This window comes from Hypanus sabinus, unplaced genomic scaffold (genome assembly GCF_030144855.1).
Source record: "Hypanus sabinus isolate sHypSab1 unplaced genomic scaffold, sHypSab1.hap1 scaffold_340, whole genome shotgun sequence".
In the NCBI taxonomy this organism is placed as follows: Eukaryota; Metazoa; Chordata; class Chondrichthyes; order Myliobatiformes; family Dasyatidae; genus Hypanus; species Hypanus sabinus.
Window position 1 is genome coordinate 439104 of NW_026781244.1, and position 20897 is coordinate 460000.

Here is a 20897-nt window from a genome sequence, read left to right on the forward strand (position 1 = left end):
TTAGCCTTTCGTCTGCGTAACCAAAATGCTTCCACAAACGGAGCCTTTGTTGCAGCGCAGATGGAAGTAAATACTGCAGGATAAACGTTTATGAAACCTGAACGTTTTTCTTTGTTGTACTGCATTTTTATCCTGTCCTTTAATTAGTAATTAAAATCAATAGAATTTTTTTTCTCTTGTCTGTCTTCATCCTAAAATATTCATAGATGCATTTTACAAAAGAGGACACATCTATGATGTGGTGCTTTTCTCGGTCCGTGTGAAAATTTCCGTCTCAGAGCAATGGTTGATCCATGTAGCTGCAAAAATAGTCATTAGATGGAACATTGGAGACCGACCCACATTACATTCTATGCATATTAATCACGATTGAATATGGTACATTATCGTGCTTCCTGTTATAGAGGAGATGTTAAAAGTCAATAGAGTGGACAAAACAGTTTCACCGGGAGCCTCTCTGGTATCCAGGAAATAGTAATGAATAACGCAAGAAAAATTAATAATAATTTCTCCTTGTCCATAGGAGCCTACTTTAAGGCAATGATGCTCAGGTGCTTAACAATATAGAACTAATTCTGAACAGCGAATAACTAGACGGTCCATTTACTATAAATTCAAGAGCTTTTTGTTTTCGTTTCTCTAAAGATCACTATTAATGCCCCGATAATCACTTTTACTATTTTTTCAGAACACTGTGTGTTGTACCTCCCCCATTATAGGTATGAGCAAGGATGCGATCTGGGCCAAATTGCGCAATTAAGAGTTCAGCATATCACGCATCATCCTGCATAATCCCAGTTCTGATACTGGGTCTTCCACAGTGTCTTTTTCCACAGATGCAATCTGCTGCACCGAGTTTCCAGCACTATAAGGGGACGCAGGAATATGGCATTGGGGCAAAACAAAATCAACCATGTTTGAATGATGGAGGAGACTCGATGGAATGAATCACTTCATTCTGCTCTGATATCTCATCATGACTGAATGATGAGTCCTTCGTATCCCGTATCAGGATTTGTGACGTGTGAGGGAAAATTAATGATTTGTTCCATGAGATCTTTTTATTTGTCTTCAGCGTTTAAATTTCAGTGAGATTCGCTTTTGAAAAAATTGAGCAGAAATATTTTTTCTCCTTTGTATTGTTAATGAGCTTCATTATCTCTCTGGTTAAAGTTAGACCTGCGGTGAGAGATTTATTGGAAGAAAAGCCGACAGCTGGAAAGTCACGAATGAGAACGAGGGAACAGCGACAAGTGAACCAGCCCGAGGACTGAGAGTACCAACTGAAGAGAACCCTCTGACTCAGAGTTTTCATTGATTCAGTCAGGAGAAAGTTTGGTGAGTCTCATTCACTCGAACACTGGTCCTGTAAACATTACAGACCTTTACAAAGGAAGGTACGAAATAGGTGGAATGCCTCGGTCAGAGCAAGTTGCAATCACTCCAGGTCTGGTAATGTGCTTTCAGAAGCCCAGCTCTTTAAAGTCACTCACATTCTCTGAGTGTTTGCTCATTTGAAGGTGCTGCATCATCTGAAGAAGCTTTTGGTTAGTTCTGATGTTTCCTTGTTACGTTATAATCAGCTTAAAATGCATTGACAATTTCCTCGCTTTATAAGAAGCCCCAACTGTGTCATGTTGTAGTGATTGCAGAAATGTGGAATTACCATGAACTGCAGCAACATGCCCTTGATCCCAATGGCTATTGCAATCTGCAGTGATATACTTACCCTCGAATATATCGTCGCGTAGGCTTCTGCAGAGAACAGACCATTTATAAAGGAAAATATCCCAACACTGCATTTTATTCAGTCCAAACTAGCACATGGCAACCCATAATTTAGCTTGACAGACCTTGGCCTCATCAAGTACTTTTCTGCTAATTGCATTGTCAAAACCTGTGAAGGCGACATTAAGCAGAGGTGGAAATTCAAAGTTATGCTCCCATGGATGTTGTGCAAGGGACTTCAGTAAAGCCTTTGACAAGGTGTCACGTGGCAGCTTGGTCTCGATGATCAGGTTCCATGCTGTCCGGAGAGAGCAAATTGGATGTATTCAAAATTAGCTTCAAGGTAGCAAGCAAAGAGTGGTGGTTGAAGATTTCTCCTCGCAATGGAGGCGTGTAATTAGCGGTGTGCCGTGGGGCTACAAGTTGGGACCTTTGAAATTCGTTATTTTATAGCAATGATTTGGATGCGGTTGCACAAGGATTACTTGACTGGTAAGTTCGCAGAATGCACAACATTAGTATTTGTTGTTCACAGAGAAGATTATCATAGCATCTAGGGGATCTAAATGGACAGGGTCTGGTAAAGAGATTGCAAACCCAATCTGATCAGCAGCGGATTCATGCAGATGTTGGGGATCATGTGGAGGAAACAGCCAGAGGAAGTGGATGAGGCAGGTGCAGTTCCATAAATCAAAAAGCAGTTGGGGTGTGTAGATGGAGTGAAGAGGCCAGAAGGGAGATGGCCCTATCACAGGAAATTCTGACCATCTCAGTGGGCACTGTGGTTGGCATTGTGTCGTTGGGCTGAACGCTCTGAATTTGCATTTTCTTGCTCTGTGACTCTGTCAGTAGATGCGCCAGGTATCAGTGGACAGATATGGTGTGGAAGTGGTTACTAACAGGGAATGTTTGGTCCCCATGCCAAATGCTACAAGGGATAGAAATACTGTCATATTTGCAAAGTAGTCGTACTCTCTGACTCACTGTCTGCTTGTTGTGAAATTTAGAGCCTCACCAGCAGGTGGAGCTGTCCTGCAGAGCGACCAAAGTGTGAACAAGACGACGACAATCAACAATCGTCAGTCAGAATCAGAATGGACAAAGGTATGATCAGAGGGATCTTTGAATTAAACTTTTATCGCGTTTGTACACAATAGTTCAGATGAAAAAAAAACCTGACAGGGGTGTTAACAGTGCATAGAAAAGTTTCATCAAGCCGTGTCATTTATCCCACTGGTAAAGCGGCCTTGAGTAATTGATCAATCCAACAGTTCCAGCGCAGGGAACTGACACTAGTAATGGTCGAATCACTCCGCTCATCATACAAAGCTTCAGCTGAGTGAAAGGAGCAGGGACTCCTGAATCAGGTGGTCGTGAGTGAAACAGAGACAGGAATGTGACAGCGATCTTGTGGTTTATGTGAATGTTCAGGGTCAGGGTCCATTTCACCTCCAGACAGGCCCTGATATGTAAGACATCCTCAACTTTCATTTGTAAAATTCAGAACCAGATGATAGGAGCATTTCCGGGATTTCAGAGCTTCTATGATAACACAGCATTTCAGGTTTTGGAAGGAAAGCTGCCAACTCCCCCCTGGTTTTTCTTTCCTGCTACGCAAAGGAGGAGGGGTGTCACCGAAATCTGTTTTCTGCAGCGGAGCGGAGATCATTGCCGGTGCTGGGAATGGCTGAGGATCAGGAGGCAGCTCATTGTAGATACATTTGTGATCTGCTTCGGAGTGTTAACACCCCAGTGAATGTCTGGGCTGTGGAGAAATGGTGAACCTGAGTTTCTAAATATTTCCTTCTTGATATGATCTTCTACCTGAATTTAAACTCCCAGGATCTTGGCTGGGAAACCCGGCACAAGCAATGACCAAATATCTCTGTCACCTGTAGATATTGTGATTGTGCTCAAATCTGAGATTCCAGCTGGAATAAAAACGATGCTCCAGCATGGAAACGGGTCCTTCGGCCCATATAATTCATGCTGATCTAAATGTCCCATTTTCCTGCAGTTTTCCCAAATTTCCCTAGTATCTCCCATTTTTCCTGCCCACATGCTCTCAATTTTGTAATTTTATTTGTGTTTGCGGCCTCTTCCGGATGCATGTAATTTATACCCATTAGCCACCACGTGAAAAAATGCCCCTTTGGTCCCTTTTAAATCTCTGCCCTCGAGTCTCAGACTCCCCTACCCAGGGAAAAAGACTGTGACCATCTATCCTATCTGCACACCTGATTACTGTGTGTGTGTGTGTGTGTGTGTGTGTGTGTGTGTGTGTGTGTGTGTGTGTGTGTGTGTGTGTGTGTGTGTGTGTGTGTGTGTGTGTGTGTGTGCGTGCATGTGTGCGTGTGTGTGTCTGTATGTGTGTGTGTGCGTGTGTGTGTGTGTGTGTGTGTAAGATCACCCTTCAAGCTCCTGAGCTCCAGGGCAAGCTGTCCCAGCCCAACCATATAACACAAAAAACAACACCCTAGCCCAGTACCGTAGTGTTCATTCTTCACTTCACACTTTCCAGCTTCATCACCTCCATCCTATAGATTAGCAACTGCAACTACACACAAAGCTCTATAACCAAGACTTTGCCAATGACATGCATAGTTGTTACATGATGATCAGCAGGTGGGGGATAAGATGGGAACCAGGGGAGAGGACAGCATAGATCTCAAGGGAATGGTCAGCCTGCGACCCAGGGGACCGGAGGACGTGCGTCTCAAGGGAATGGTCAGTCGGTGACCAAGGGGACTGGAGAAAGCAACTTCAGTTCCCTTGTCCAGTCTCCAGCCCCTCGTGTGACAAAGCAAGTGGAGAATGTGTGATCCAGCAGACTGGACCATGTGTAATCCCGTTGCTGGTCTTTGTGTGACACAGACTACTGGACAGTTAGTGACCGAGGGAGATTTTAGCTTGTGGAAGATAATCACAGTGATATTTCCCAGTATCACCGGACACCGGTGCATTATGATTCCGTGGTCATCCGTGCATTCAGCTGCTGTGATTGGTATTACTGTCCCGATCGTGCTATTTTACTGGGAGTAAATGTGTCCAGTCACCAGCTTATCGGGATGGGCACCTGACAGGATATACGAGTCACATTAACCAGCTCAGTTCCACTCCCAATCTGGTCAGCCAGAGTCTCTGCTCCATTGTAGTCTGAATCAGTTTTGCTCAGATCTAAATCACACTTGTATAACCTGAAATTCATCACTTATTTCATGTGGAAAATTGAAACTAGTATGGAACGTATTGAAGAGGATTTTACCAGGCGGATCATCGAGGGAAGATGATCGGGACAAGGGAAGCAAGGTACCAGCGCAGGGTCAGATTGAGAGCGGTGTCCCAATGGAATCCGGTCCGGCCGCAGAGAAGGAGGAGAAAATTCAGCCCAGAGACAGTGACGTCAGAGACACCGATCAGGACCCTGGAACCGGCACAAGTGAGGCGACTGCCTGTCAGCTCGGAAGCTCATTGAACACAGGACTGCCAAGTCCCAAAGAAGGATCGGGTGAGTGAAATATGAGGGTGACGTGCTCACAGAATGCGGCAGGGTGGAGGGTAAACAGGGTGGAGCCCTGTTGGAGGGTTGGTCAGAGGAGAGGGAAAATGTGTGGGTGTGGTACATGTGGTGCACTGGGTAGCTGTTACCCCACTACAGGAAATGTACTACCTGCTCTGAGGATTTCCAGGATGTGAATTGGAGGAAATGCAGCTGTCCAGATGAGGAGAGTGTTTACGGGATGTGTATCAGGGGAAATGTATTCGCTAGGATGGAGAGAGTATCTCTGGGAAGCAAATATTACCAACCATCCCAACATTTATGCCCATCCAAATTTAAACAGGTGAATGGGTCGGATGGGGGATGGACTGGTTTATATTAAATGTGGTCCTTCTATTACGTAATGCCTAGAACATTGTTGGTTAGGCTTTAAGGCAAGTGTTAGATTCAAGTCAAGTCAAGTCACTTTTATATTGCCATTTCGACCATTACTGTTGATACAGTACATAGTAAAAATGAGTCGTTTTTCAGGACCACGGTGTTACATGACACGTTACAAAAACTAGACTGAACTACGTAAAAAAAACAACAGAGGAAAAGAAGAAAAACACACAACAACTACACTAAACTACACACCTATCTGGGACTGCATAAAGTTCACAAAACAGTGCAGACATTACAATAAATAATATACGTGACAATAGGGCAGTAAGGTGTCATGCCAGGCTCTGGGTATTGAGGAGTCTGACAGCTTGGGGGAAGAAACTGTTACATAGTCTGGCCGTGAGAGCCCAAATGCTTCGGAGCCTTTTCCCAGAAGGCAGGAGGGAGAAGAGATTGTTTGAGGGGTGCATGGATCCTTTATAATGCTGCTGGCTTTACGGATGCAGTGTGTAGTGTAAATATCCATCATGGCGGGAAGAGAGACCCCGATGGTCTTCTCAGCTGACCTCACTATACGCTGCAGGGTGTTGCGATCTAAAATAGTGCAATTTCTGAACCAGGCAGTGGTGCAGCTGCTCAGGATGCTCTCAATACAACCACCTTAGAATGTGATGAGGATGGGGGGTGTTGGAGATGGACTTTTCTCAGCCTTCGCAGAAAGTGGAGACACTGCTAGGCTTTCTTTGCTATGGAGCTGGTGTTGAGGGACCAGGTGAGATTCTCCACGAGATGAACACCAAGAAATTTGTTTTGTTCACATTCAGAGACAGGCCGCTGGCTCGGCACCAGTCCGTTAGCTGCTGCACCTCCTCTCTGTAAGCTGACTCGTCGTTCTTGCTGTGTCTTGCAGCACAGTCGTGGGTCAGCAGAGTGAACAGAAGTGGTCTGTGCACACAGCCGTAGGGGGACTCCGTGCTCAGTGTAATGGTGTTGGAGATGGAGAATTAATCCAATTTTGTATCTGGAGGCAGGTTCGAGACACGGTTTTTTTTTGTTGAGTTGGGTGAGAGTGGTGGAGACGAGGGATATCTGAGTTCAAGCCTACATTTTCCTTTTTATATTCACAGAGCCAGAGTTTACAATCTCCGACCTCCTGGCACAGGGGGAGGAATATCGACTGTACCAACTGACAAAGTTCTACAGGGACAGACTCAAACAAGCAATTGAAGAAAAGGTTGAGAGACTGGGTTGGATGTTGACAAAGGAGGGACATTTCAGTAGAGAAGAAAATGAGGTGAGTGCAGTTCGTGTATTGTCACTGATCTGCTGGTATCAGAGGGAATAGTGATCAACAATAATCTCCTGCACGTTTTAGGAGATCGACTTGGGAATGGAGACTTTGATCTCTGACTTGTCTCTCGCAGATCTGGTTTCAGTTTTTAAGGTGGGGAGCACTGGGAACTGCAGGTTGAGCATCACCTTTTCCTGTATCACCTGCTGTATTTATCAGTGTGAAGTAAGAGCAGTGGCTGCATATCTGGACTTCCAAAAGGCATTCGGTGTGAAACATTTCAAATCTTGGCTGAACCGTCGGGTAGCTTCACCTCATCTCATTAATCCAGGATGAGTATTAATCTGTCAATTGGGCCAACCGGCTTCACTGCGGTACCTGAGGGAGGGAAACCAGCTAACCACAGCTTGTCTTGGCTCCGTGAGATCCCAAACAATGTGTGGCTGACTTGTCATAGTCACAGCAAAGTACAGTACAGAAACAGGCCTTTTGGCCCATCTATTCCATGCCAGACTACAGAATCTACTTATTCCCACTGACCTGCACCGGGCCATGGCGCTCGATACACTCTTTACGCAAGCATCTATTCAGAATTCTCTTCACCACTTGCACCACTTACCCTGCTAGCTAGTTTTGCACTCTCACCACCCTCTGAGTAAACCGGTTTCACCTTTGTACCCTTTGAACTTTTCACCTTTCACCCTTTAGTGATAACCTCTTGTTGTTGTACCTCTTTACCTCAGTACAAAATGCCTGCTTGCATTTATCCGATCTATATCCCAATGTAATTGTGTACACTTCTATCAAATCTCTGCTCAATCTTTCATGTTCCAACGAATAAAGTCCTAATCAGTTCACTCTTTTCTTATAATTTAGGTCTTCCAGTCCAGGTAACATCCTTGTAATGTTTTTTTTTTTCTGTACTCTTTCAAACTTATTTCCATCTGTCCTGCAGTTAGGTGTGCAGAACTGCACATAATATCCAAATGAGGCCTCTCCAGCGTCTTATATAACATCATATCGTACACGATATTTTCATTTACCAAGGTTAATGCGCTAAGAAACTTTCTTTCAGAGCCTAGCAACATTTGCTGCCACTTTCAATGGCTTATGCACCTGTATTCCCGATCACTTTGTTCTACCGGTCTCTCTGTAAGATCTACCCTGATCGGTCCATCCAAAGTGCAACATCTTGCACCTGTCTGCATTAAATTGCATCGGCCCCTTTTAAGTCCATTCTGCAGTTGGTCCAGACCTCACTGCAATCTCGTGTAATCTTCCTCTTTGTCCACTGCTCCTTCCCAATGTTGGAGTTATCAGCAAATGTGCTGATGCTCTTAACCGTAATTTCATCCAGATCATTGATATAGATGACAAACAACAACAGGCACAGCACCGATCCCCGTGACACTGCACGAGATACAGGCACCAAACAGAAATGCAACAGTCTATAGTGACACTCCGGATTCTTTCCAAAAAGTTAGTGTCTAATCCAGTTTACTACTTTATCTTGAATGCTAAGCAACTGAATCTTCTATACCGACCTCCTATACGGGACCTTGTAAAAAACCGTGCTGAAGTCCATGTAGACAACATCCACAACCTTCCCTTCTTCAACTTTCCTGGTAACTTCCACGAAATACTCCGAGATTGATTGGATGTGAAAGATCACGCACAAAGCTGATATCTCATGACCACAAACATCAATAGTTTGATCTGAAAGGGCGGAAGAAAGCACAAAACATAGAATAAATCTGGTGACTTGCTGATATCCCATGATCCCAAAAAATCAACAGGTTGTCCTGAAAGGGAAGAAGATCAATAGGATTTCCTGAAAGGGAAAGGGCAAACAAAAAGAACTGCTAACTTGCTGAATATCTGACTAAAGAGAGACAGGGACACACCATTTCAGGTCACTCTCTTTGGAGCTCAAAAACAATGATTGTCTTGTCCTAGATCTGACCTATTCAGCCATGAGTGGTATTAGAAAATCAAGTGTGTTACACCCGTGAGTAGCTCTGTTCTCGTTGGGATTCATTGGCTCTGTCTGTAATGAATCACACAGGCATTATCCAAAGGCAAGAGATAATCTGTAAATCTGATGCTGATCTATAAATTCATCATATAACCATATAACAATCACAGCACGGAAACAGGCCATCTCGGCCCTCCTAGTCCGTGCCGAACTCTTAATCTCACCTCGTCCCACCTACCCTCACTCAGCCCATAACCCTCCACTCCTTTCCTGTCCATATACCTATCCAACTTTACCTTAAATGACACAACTGAACTGGCCTCTACTACTTCTACAGGAAGCTCATTCCACACAGCTATCACTCTGAGTAAAGAAATACCCCCTCGTTTCCCTTAAATTTCTGCCCCCTAACTCTCAAATCATGTCCTCTCGTTTGAATCTCCCCTACTCTCAATGGAAACAGCCTATTCACGTCAACTCTATCTATCCCTCTCAAAATTTTAAATACCTCGATCAAATCCCCCCCCCAACCTTCTACGCTCCAATGAATAGAGACCTAACTTGTTCAACCTTTCTCTGTAACTTAAGTGCTGAAACCCAGGTAACATCCTAGTAAATCGTCTCTGCACTCTCTCTAATTTATTGATATCTTTCCTATAATTCGGTGACCAGAACTGCAGACAATATTCTAAAATTAGCCTTACCAATGCCTTGTACAATTTTAAAATTACATCCCAACTTCTGTACTCAATGCTTTGATTTATAAAGGCTAGCGTTCCAAAAGCCTTCTTGACCACCATATCTACATGAGACTCCACCTTCAGGGAACTATGCACTGTTATTCCTAGATCTCTCTGTTCCTCTGCATTCCTCAATGCCCTACCATTTACCCTGTATGTTCTATTTGGATTATTCCTGCCAAAATGTAGAACCTCACACTTCTCAGCATTAAACTCCATCTGCCAAAGTTCAGCCCATTCTTCTAACCGGCATAAATCTCCCTGCAAGCTTTGAAAACCTACCTCATTATCCACAACACCTCCTACCATAGTATCATCGGCATACTTACTAATCCAATTTACCACCCCATCATCCAGATCATTTATGTATATTACAAACCACATTGGGCCCAAAACAGATCCCTGCTAGTCACCGGCCTCCATCCCGATAAACAATTATCCACCACTACTCTCTGGCATCTCCCAACTAGCCACTGTTGAATCCATTTTATTACTCAGCATTAGTACCTAACGACTGAACCTTCTTAACCAACCTTCCATGTGGAACTTTGTCAAAGGCTTTGCTGAAGTCCATATAGACTACATCCACTGCCATACCCTCGTCAACATTCCTCGTAACGTCTTCAAAAACTCAATAAGGCTTGTCAAACATGACCTTCCACGCACAAATCCATGCTGGCTACTCCTAATCAGATCCTGTCTATCCAGATAATTATTAATACTATCTCTAAGAATACTTTCCATTAATTTACCCACCGCTGATGTCAAACTGACAGGTCTATAATTGCTAGGCTTACTTCTAGAACCCTTTTTAAACAATGGAACCACATGAGCAATACGCCAATCCTCCGGCACAATCCACGTTTCTAATGACATCTTAAAGATCTCAGTCAGAGCTCCTGCTATCTCTACACTTCCCTCAAGGTCCTGGGGAATATCCTGTCAGGACCCAGAGATTTATCCACTTTTAAATTTCTTAAAAGCGCCAGTACTTCCACCTCTTTAATTGTCATAGGTTCCATAACTTCCTTACTTGTTTCCCACACCTTACACAATTCAATATCCTTCTCCTTAGTGAATACCGAAGAGAAGAAATCGTTCAAAATCTCTCCCATCTCTCTCGGCTCCACACATAACTGACCACTCTGATTCTCTAAGGGGCCAATTTCATTCCTCACTATCCTCTTGCTTTTAGTATAACTGTAGAAACCTTTCGGATTTACTGTCACCTTATTTGCCAAACCAACCTTGTATCTTCTTTTAGCTTTTCTAATCTCTTTCTTAAGATTCCTTTTACATTCTTTATATTCCTCGAGCAATTCCTTTACTCCATGCTGCCTATATCTATTGTAGACATCCCTCTTTTTCCGAACCAAATTTCTAATATCGCTTGAAAACCATGGTGCTTTCAAACCTTTAACCTTTCCTTTCAACCTAACAGGAACATAAAGATTCTGTACCCTCATAATTACACCCTTAAATGACATCCATTTCTCTATTACATCCTTCCCATAAAACAACTTGACCCAATCCACTCTGTCTAAATCCCTTCGCAGCTCCTCAAAGTTAGCCTTTCTCCAATCAAAAATCTCAACTCTAGGTCCTGTCCTGTCCTTCTCCATAATTATATTGAAGCTAATGCTATTGTGATCACTGGACCTGAAGTGCTCCCCAACACATACATCTGTCAGCTGACCTATCGCATTCCCTAACAGGAGATCCAACACTGCCCCATCTCTAGTCGGTAATTCTATGTATTGTTGCAAACAACTATCCTGCACACATTTCACAAACTCTAAACCATCCAGCCCTTTAACAGAATGAGCTTCCCAGTCTACGTGTGGAAATTTAAAATCTCCCACAATCACCACCTTGTGTTTACTACAAATATCTGCAATCTCCTTACACATTTGCTCTTCCAATTCACGCTCCCCCTTAGGTCCTATAATACACTCCTATCAGTGTTACTACACCCTTCCCATTCCTCAATTCCACCCAAATAGTCTCCCTAGAAGAGCTCTCTAATCTATCCATCCAAAGCACCGCCATAAGATTTTCTCGGACAAGCAATGCAACACCTCCTCCTCTGGCCCCTCCTACTCTATCACACCTGAAGCAACTAAATCCAGGAATATCATCTGGAGACGTCTGCTTTACTGGTTAAATCTCTTTCACAACGGTAACTCATCAGACCTGGTAGCAGTGAAACTGAAGGATTATTTTACAGTGCAGTGGACCATCAGGGAATTATGATGATTTATTTCAGTACAGCACAGTACGGGCACTTTGGCCCTCAATGTTGTGCTTCCCCTTAAACCCTGCCTCTCTTATTTCTCAGAACAATGTCCTAAGCCCATCCATATTCTGTTACCTTAATTCCATCATCGGTGTATGTTGCTTGAAGACTAGTCAACGTTTTGTTCATAATTCCTGAGTTAATCAGGAAACCCATGCCTGCATTCAGGAAGTAATTACCATTTTACGGTATGAGCGCCAGGCAGTAACCACCTCCATTATAAGATAGCCTCACTGATTGATACTGAATCTTCTTTTGTCTTTACACATCATGAGACCATAAGGCATCAGAGCACAATTGGCCATTAGGCCCATCGATTCTGCTCCGCCATGACATCATGGGTGATGTACTATCCCTCTCAACCCCATTCTCCTGCCTTCTCCCAGTGAACTTTGCTGACCAGACTAGTCAAGAAGATACCAGCCTCTGTTTTAAATATACTCAATGACCTGGTCTCCGCAGCTGTCAGTTCCAATGGATTCTGCAGATTCACTACTCCTAGGCTAAATAATATCCTCATTTCTGTTCCAAATGGACGTCCCTCTAATCTGAGGCTGTTTCGTCTGGTTCTAGACACCCCCACGTAAAACAACATCTCCACATCCTCTCAATGTCTTTCGATATTCCACAGGTTACAATTAGATTCCCCCTCATCCTCCCACACTCCAGCTATTACAGGTGCATCCAGGATCCATTCCCATCAAAATCTGGTTTAATATCACTGGTTCTGTTCATTTAGATTCCTCTCTGGACTTTTCACAATGCCATCACAAACTTTCTCTGATCAGGGGATCAAATTATGCGAGTGCGGTCTGGCCAGTGCTTGTTCTTATATTCTGATCCTCTCGAAGTGAATGCTAGCCTTGTATTTGCCTTTCATAACACCGACACAAACTGCACGGAATCATGCACCAGGTCTCCAGAGACTCTTTACAAATCCAATTTCTGAATTTTCTCCCAGATTCAGAAAAAGACTACGTCTTCATTATTTCTGCTTAAGTATATGGCCACGTACCTCACTACTACATTCCAATTGCCACTGATGTGTCCATTTCTTCATAGGTCCATGTCCTCCCGCGAAATCCCTGCTTCCTCAACACTTCCCCTCCCTCCCCATATCTTCGTAATGCCTACAATAATGGCCATAAAGCCTACAAATCATTGACATAACGGAAAAAGAAACTGTCCCAAAACCAACCACTGCAGAACACCTCTGGTCACCAACATTCGACCAGAAAAAGCCCTATGTGTTCCCATTCTGTGCTTCCTGGCAGTCAGACAAATCTGTCTGGAGAAAATCTTGGATCCTCTATCCATGCCAGTGTCTTTCTTGTCCTACTGTCGGCCCTTGTTAAACGGCGTCATGTGGGACACCTGGTCAAAGGTCCTCGGGAAGTCCAAGTAAACAACTTGCACTGACTCTCTGTTGTCGACCCAGCATGCTGTTCTCTCAAAAAATTCCAACAGTTCTGTCAGGCAGGATTCCCTTCCATGGATGTTGGCCTTTTTCTTATCATGTGCATCCAAATACCCCGAAACCTTATCCTCAATTATCGACTGCTGACATCTTCCCAAACGCTGATCAGACTAACTGGCCTATAGTTTGAAATGATCAGTCCTCCGGAACCATTCCAAAATCTAGTGATTATTGAGTGATCATTACTAATGTCTCCACAATCTCTTCCGCCTCCTCTTTCAGAAGCAATCGGATGAGTTGATCTGGACTCATCTATTTTCAGAACTTTCAGCTTACCAATCGCCTTCTCCGCAATAATTGCAAATACAGTCACATCTGCCACCGGACATTCTCAAATATCTGTCACGTTCTAGTGTTTTTACAGTGAGGACTGACGCAAAATGCCGACCAATATCTTCCGGCATTTCCTTGTCCCCTGACAGTACCTCTCCACAGTCATTTTCCGGTGGTCCAATATCCACTCTCCTCTATTTCAATCTTCATATATCAGATGTACGTTTAGGTAAGCTATTTTACATCATTCTCTAGCCTGCCTTCCTATTAAATATTTTCTCTATTTACGGCTTTTGAATTGCCTTCTGTTGGTCTGTAGAAACATCCCAGTCCTCCAGCTTTCTACTATATTTTGTAATACCCTGTGCTGTTTCCTTTGCTTTTCTGCTGCTTTGACTACCTCGTCAGCCATGGTTAATCATCCTCTCTTTAGAATTGTGATCATTTGTCCTGCACCTTCTGAATTGCTCCATGAAACTTCAGCCATTCCTGCTCTGCCATTGTCCCTGTTAGTGTCATTTCCGAATTTATTATTGCCCAGCTCCTCTCTCATGCCGAGGTAATTCCTTTATTCTCGTGTAGCACTGATACCTCTAACTTTACCTTCTCCCTTTCAACCTGCTGGCTGAGTTTTGCTATTTTATGATCACTGCCTCTTAAGGGTTTATTTAGCTGAAGCTCCCTAATCAAATCTGGTTCAATACACAACACAGAATCCAGATCTGCCTTTCCTATAGTGGGCTCAACCATAGGCTTCTCTCAAATGCCATCTCATAGGCATTCTATAAATTTCCTCACTTGGGATTCAGCACCGACCTGATTTTCCAAAGCTACCTGAATATTGAAATTCCCTGTGAAAATTTTAGCATTGACCATTTTCCATGCTCTTCTCTCCCCCGTTGTAATTTGTAGCCTACATCCTGGCTACTGTTAACACGCCTGTATATAATTTCCATCAGGGTCATTGTACCTACGCAGTTTCTTAACATCCTCATCGTCTAATCCGACATCACCTCTTTCTCAGAACTTTTCATTTTTAATGACAGCAGCTTCGACCCAACACTTTCACCTACCTGCGTATCCTTTTGATTCAATATTTATCCTTGGGTTTAAGCACCCAACTATAAACTTCTGTCAGCCACGATTCAGTGATGCCCGCCATCCATTTGTTTTTGTTCTCTCTCTCTCCCCTCTCTTCCGTTCTTGTTGTCACATCTTGTTGATGTAATGCTGCACATTGACAGATCGAGGAAATTAATCACATTGCATCTACTGCAGGGTGTCAGTAAATCCTTATTCTTACACACTATTGATTTAGAATTTCCTTCAGTTACTGTTTCTCTGTTAATGACTGAACCCAGGGAGGATGAGGCAGCAGCCCAGTGACTGCATCTGTTCTGAAGCTACTGGGGCCATGAACAGATACTTTCCTGCACATTCTCCATGTCTGTCTGTCTGCTCCACAATAAGTCCATTGTTTCCTTTTCTAGAAAGTCACTGAGCTGACAGAGAAGGGAAACCGGGCAGAGAGTTCCAGACTCTTCCTCAGTCTGGTGAATGGCAAAGGCTCCCGGGCCCGGAGGGCGATGTGGGAATCCTTTCTGATGTGGAGGACTGAGTTACCGAAGTTGGACAGAATACTGAGGGAAATACAGGAACTCGGTATGTTAAAACCACGCTCTGAACACAAAGGCACATTGAGATAAACATTTTAGTTATTTTAATTATTTTAGCTCTGTTTCCATGGTTTTTTTTTCATATTTAAACAGGTCCTGATCCACAAGAATACATGAACATCGGCCAAGGTTTATCTGAATTACCCCCTCAGCTGATAGGTGAGTGATCAAATGCCACATCTCAAGTGTTAGTCTGTGACTTGGCAAAGCCTGGGAATCAAAGTTCGCCATTAATCATTCACTGATCTCTGGATTTTAGTAACAGTTCAACGAGTGTCTCTTTGCAGCCTGAATATTCTACAATATACTTTTCTATTAATCCAGCTGTTGGTTCTGCTGAAGCCTTCACTCCAGGTCCTCACGCTCTGGGAATCCCAACACACCCCAGGCAGGCTCCTGATACACTGTATGACCCAGTCCAGGTGACTTTTCTATCTTCAGACCTTTCATCTTCCAAGCACTTTTCCTTTGTAATAGGCCTACACGCAATTGTGTTCGCTGATGTTCTTTACCTTTTGGAATTCTGCCAGTGCCTTGGACAGAGTTTGTCTGGCATTTCCTTTTCACCCGTTACTGCAACTACAACAGCAGTTTCTAGTGGTCCGATATCGACCCTCTCCCATTTTCCACTCTTTATATATCCGGGAAAGAAAGGAAAAATACTTTGGTATCCTTTCTTATATTATTGACCATTTCCTTGCATTTCCTGCACATTCATGTATAACTAGAAGCATCTATAACATAGTTGCCTCCGACATGACCCTAGTCACTACACTCTAGACACTAGAATACTACAGCACAGTACAGGCTCTTCCGCCCCGGATGTTGTGCCGACCCATGTATTCCTTTAAAAAGGGTACTAAACCCACACTACCCCGTGACCCTCTATTTTTCTTTTATCCATGAGTCTGTCCAAGAGGTTCTTAAATACCCTTAATGTTTTAGCCTCCACCACCATCCCTGGCACGTTGTTCCAGGCACCCGCAACCCTTTGTAAAAAACTTACCCCTGATGTCTCCCCTAAACTTCCCTCCCTTAACTTTGTACATATGCCCTCTAGTGTTTGCTATTGGTGCCCTGGGAAACAGGTTCTAGCAATCCACCCCATCTATGCCTCTCATAATTCTTTAGACCTCTATCAAGTGCCCTCTCATCCTTCTACGCTCCAAAGAGAAAAGTCCCAGCTCTGCTAACCTTGCTTCACATGACTTGTTCTCCAAACCAGGCGACATCCTGGTAAATCTCCTCTGCACCCTCTCCACAGCTTCCACATCCTTCCTATAATGAGTTGACTGGAATTGAACACAATACTCTAAGTGCGGTCTCACCAGAGTTTTATAGATTTGCAACTTGTCCTCTCTACTCTTGAACTCAATCCCCCTATTAATGAAGCCGAGCATCCCACGGAGTTCTTAACTATCCTGTCAACCCGTGCAGCGACCTTAAGGGATGTATGGGTTTGAACCCCAATGTCCCTCTGTTCATTCACACTCTTAAGTAACCAACGATTAAATTTGTACTCAGCATTCTGGTTTGTCCTTCCAAAATGCATCACCTCACACTTATCCGGATTGAACCCCATCTGCCACTTTTCCGCCCAAATCTGCACCCTGTCTATATCCTCTTGTAACCTTCAACAACCAGCTCCATCCACAACTCCTCCAATCTTCATGTCATCCACAAGTTCACTCACCCATTCTTCCACCTCTACATCCAGGTCATTTATAAAAATCACAAATAGCAGGGGTCCCAGGACAGATCCCTGCGGCACTCCACTAGTCACCGACCTCCAGGCAGAATACTTTCCTTCCACTACTAAACTCTGCTTTCTTCCAATTATTTATTATTTATCCAAACAGCCAAGGTTCCAATTATCCAGTGCCTCATGATTTTCTGGATGAGTCTCTCGTAAGGGACCTTGTTAAATGCCTTGCTAAAATCCATCTAGAGCACATATTACACCGTACCTTCATCAATTGCTATTTGTTACCTCGTCAAAAAACTCAATTAGCGTGAGGCACGATGTTCCCTTCACAAAGCCATGTTGACCCAGACAGTAAATTCCAGGCATCCACAACTCTGTTAAAAAACTACCCACAATTGCTGTAAATTTACCCCATCTCACCTTAACCAAATGCCCTCTGGTATTAGACACCAGTCATATGAAAACAAAAACAACAAGCAAAATACAGGCTATCGACCCAGACTTATATCTCTCAAACTTGTACACCTCAGTCAGATCTCTATTCTAACTCCAGAATAAACAAACCAAGTTTATCAAAACTCTACTTGTAGCACATGTCACCGAATCCAGGCAACATCCTGATGAACCCATTCTGTACCCTCTCCAATCCTTCCAAGAGCTGGACAATCAGAAGAAAACACAATACTCCAGATGCTCCCTAAAACCATAAGACCTAGTAGCAGAATTAAGCCATTCGGCTCAGTGAATTTGCTCTTCAATTCCTCTCCACCCCATTATCCCAGTAAACGTGGACACTCTTCCTAATCAGGAACATATCGACCTGCATTTTAAATATATCCAATGAAGTGTCTTCCTCAGCCGTCTATGACAATAATTTCACAGATTCACCACCCGCCAGCCAAGACATTTCTCCCAGTTTGTCCCCGGCAGCCAGGACAATTCCCTACAGTTCTCAAGCATGTTAATATTCTGTATGAGCCTCCCTTGTGGGACTTTGTCAAACACTCTCACAATATACAAGTAGACAATATCCATGTGTCACTGCATGCATCACCTTTGTCACCTCCTGGAGGAACTCAATCAAGCTGGCAAGACACAAACCCGAGCCAAAGCCTTTCTCTTAACCCCAAACCACCTCATACATCCTCTCTGTCACACTCCCATGGGGGAGAACATATAAAAGGCTGAAGGTATGTACCACCAGCCTCAACGACAGCTTTATTCTGCATTTATAAGACTACTAAATGGTCACCTACTATGATATTATTGGCTCTTAATAATAATAAGACAATTTTATATCTAAAATTATAGCATCTTACGTCTTGTAACTAATAACAACTCAGATAACAACTTAGATAACCACAATATACTCACAGGAGAGCAGACAGAATACAGGAATTCTAAACAGATTATGTAATTCTATTTCAAACCCTGTGGAAAGCAGAAAACTTTCACTGTTATATTGTCAATCAGAAAAAAAAATCACATCTGATTCTGTTCCTCGTGTGTTTAAGAGAAGTTCCAAATATATATACAATTCATACAATACTCGTGAAATTTTTACAACTGATGAAGCATTCGCGTAAAATAATCGTCCTAGTAACAACCAGAGAGGAACAACGACCACTATCAAAATAAATGGAGGGATTTTCCAGAGCGACTCACTGAGCCCACTATGGTTTTGTCTCGCTTTAAGCCCACTCATAATTTACTGAAACAGATAAAAATCAGGTATCTAATCAGAAAAAAATACGAATTATACCTTGACACGTCTATACATTGATGATTTGAAATTATTTGCTTGCATCAGTAAAGCTGAAATAAACAATTCAAATAATGGAACTAATTTCCACATATCCAAGCATGAACTTTAGACTAGAAAAGTACAGAACATGATTAAACATAAAGAAAGGTACAATAGAACCGGTAGAATATCAAACAGAGCATCAGGATACAATGCAACAGAATATGAAACGGATATTTAGGATATCAATAAGCAAAGAAGATAGATCATCGTGTGATAAAGGAAAACCTTCCAACAAAATTTACTTCAAGGCTGAAGAAAATCTGCATTTACTGCAAGGCTGAACAAACTTTGAATTTACATCAAGGATCAAGAAAATCTGCAAAACAGAGCTGAACAGTAAAAATATAACAAAGGTAGTAAACGCTCACTGTGCCCATATTGATGTATAATTTTGGTAAAATCTCCTGGTCTGAAACAGATCTGGAAAATATGCAAAAAAACAAGAACTTAGATAACAATTTCTGGAAAATACCATGTGTACTGGAGCGCACTTGGATTGATATGAACGAGGATGATGAATAACAGATCTAAAAAAAAAATGTGACAACAGCCAGATAAAAAATTTCAGGATCAGGGTTAATATCATGGACATGTCGTGAAAATTGTTTTTCTGCTCCAGCAGCACGATTACGATAAAGTGCGGGCAGTGAGTCTGTATTTATGTATACAATTGTGGAAATAGAATTGTATCAGCGTGAATTAATCAGTCTGATGGCCTGGTGGAAGAAGCTGTTCCGGAGCCTGTTGGTCCTGGCTTTTCCGCTGCGGTACCATTTCCCGGATGGCAGCAGCTGGAACAGTTTGTGCTTGGTGTGCCTTCAGTCCAGAATGATCCTTCGGGCACTTTTTACCCCGTCACTGAAATTACCTGAATAGTAGGAAGTTCACACCTACAGGTGCACTGGGCTGTCCGCACCACTCTCTGCAGAGTCCTACGATTGAGAGAAGTACAGTTCCTATGCAAGGCAGTGATGCAGCCAGTCAGGATGCACAAATTGTGCTCATATAGAAAATCGTTAGCATTTAGGAGCCCATTCCAAACGTCCTCAACCATCTCAGCCATCTGTTTTTCTGTTTTCCTTTTTTTTGTTCAGACTAGAGAATATGCCAGGCAGGATGTTGGAATGCTCCTCTTGCAGGATGTGGGAAGTCAGGGAGACCTCCAGTGTCCCTGACAACGATACCTGCAAGAAGCGCATCCAGCTGCAGCTCCTAACAGACCGTGTTAGGGAACTGGAGCAGGAGCAGGATGACCTCCGTATCATTCGAAAGACTGAGCAGATTATAGATAGTAGCTTCCAGGAGGAGCTTCCTAAGGAACAGGGCACAGGTAATTGTGTTACCGTCAGGTGAGTGAAGGAGAAAGGGCAGTTAATGCAGAGATCTTCTGTGGCCATTCCCCTCCAAAATAGGTATACCAATTTGGATACCGTTGGGGGGCGGGGGGAGGATGGCTTACCTGGGACAAGCTGCGGCAGCTGGATCTCTGGCACTGAGTCTGGTTCTGCAGTGCAGAACGGAGGGAGGAGGAAGAGGAGAGCAGCAGTGATAGGGGACTCCATAGTCAGGGGTTCAGACTGGAGATACTGTGGTTGTGACAGAGACTCCCGGATGGTTTGTTGCCTCCCGGGTGCCATGGTCAGGGATGTCTCTGATCGCCTGCACAGCATTCTGAGGTGGGAGGGTGATCAGCCAGATGTCGTGGTACACATCGGTACCAACGACATAGGTAGAAAGAGTCAGGATGTCCTGAAGAGTGAGGACAGAGAGCTTGGTAGGAAGTTGAAAAACAGGAGATAGAGGGTAGTAATCTCCGGATTGCTGCCTGTGCCACGTGCCAGTGAGGGTAAGAGTGCGATGCTCTGGCAGATGAACACGTGGCTGAGAAACTGGTGTAGGGGGCAGGGTTTCAGATTTCTAGATCATCGGGACCCCTTCAGGGGCAGGTGGGACCTGTACAAGAGAGACGGGTTACACATGAACTACAAGGACACCAATATACTTGCAGGGAGGTTTGCTAGTTTTATTGGGGAGGGTTTAAACTAG

General features: G+C 43.5%; 1 protein-coding gene across 1 annotated transcript in view; it reads left to right on the forward strand.

Annotated features, from left to right (window-relative positions):
• The window catches only part of LOC132388530 (NACHT, LRR and PYD domains-containing protein 3-like), a gene marked incomplete at its 3' end in the record, with an annotated part of 33359 nt that overhangs the window by 5802 nt on the left and 6660 nt on the right, over positions 1–20897 (forward strand). The window contains exons 2-7 of the mRNA XM_059960895.1: positions 1174–1338; positions 2736–2832; positions 4967–5236; positions 6739–6905; positions 15154–15325; positions 15433–15498. Coding sequence (XP_059816878.1) covers positions 2823–2832; positions 4967–5236; positions 6739–6905; positions 15154–15325; positions 15433–15498 — 685 coding nt within the window. The remainder of the gene's footprint in view (positions 1–1173; positions 1339–2735; positions 2833–4966; positions 5237–6738; positions 6906–15153; positions 15326–15432; positions 15499–20897) is intronic.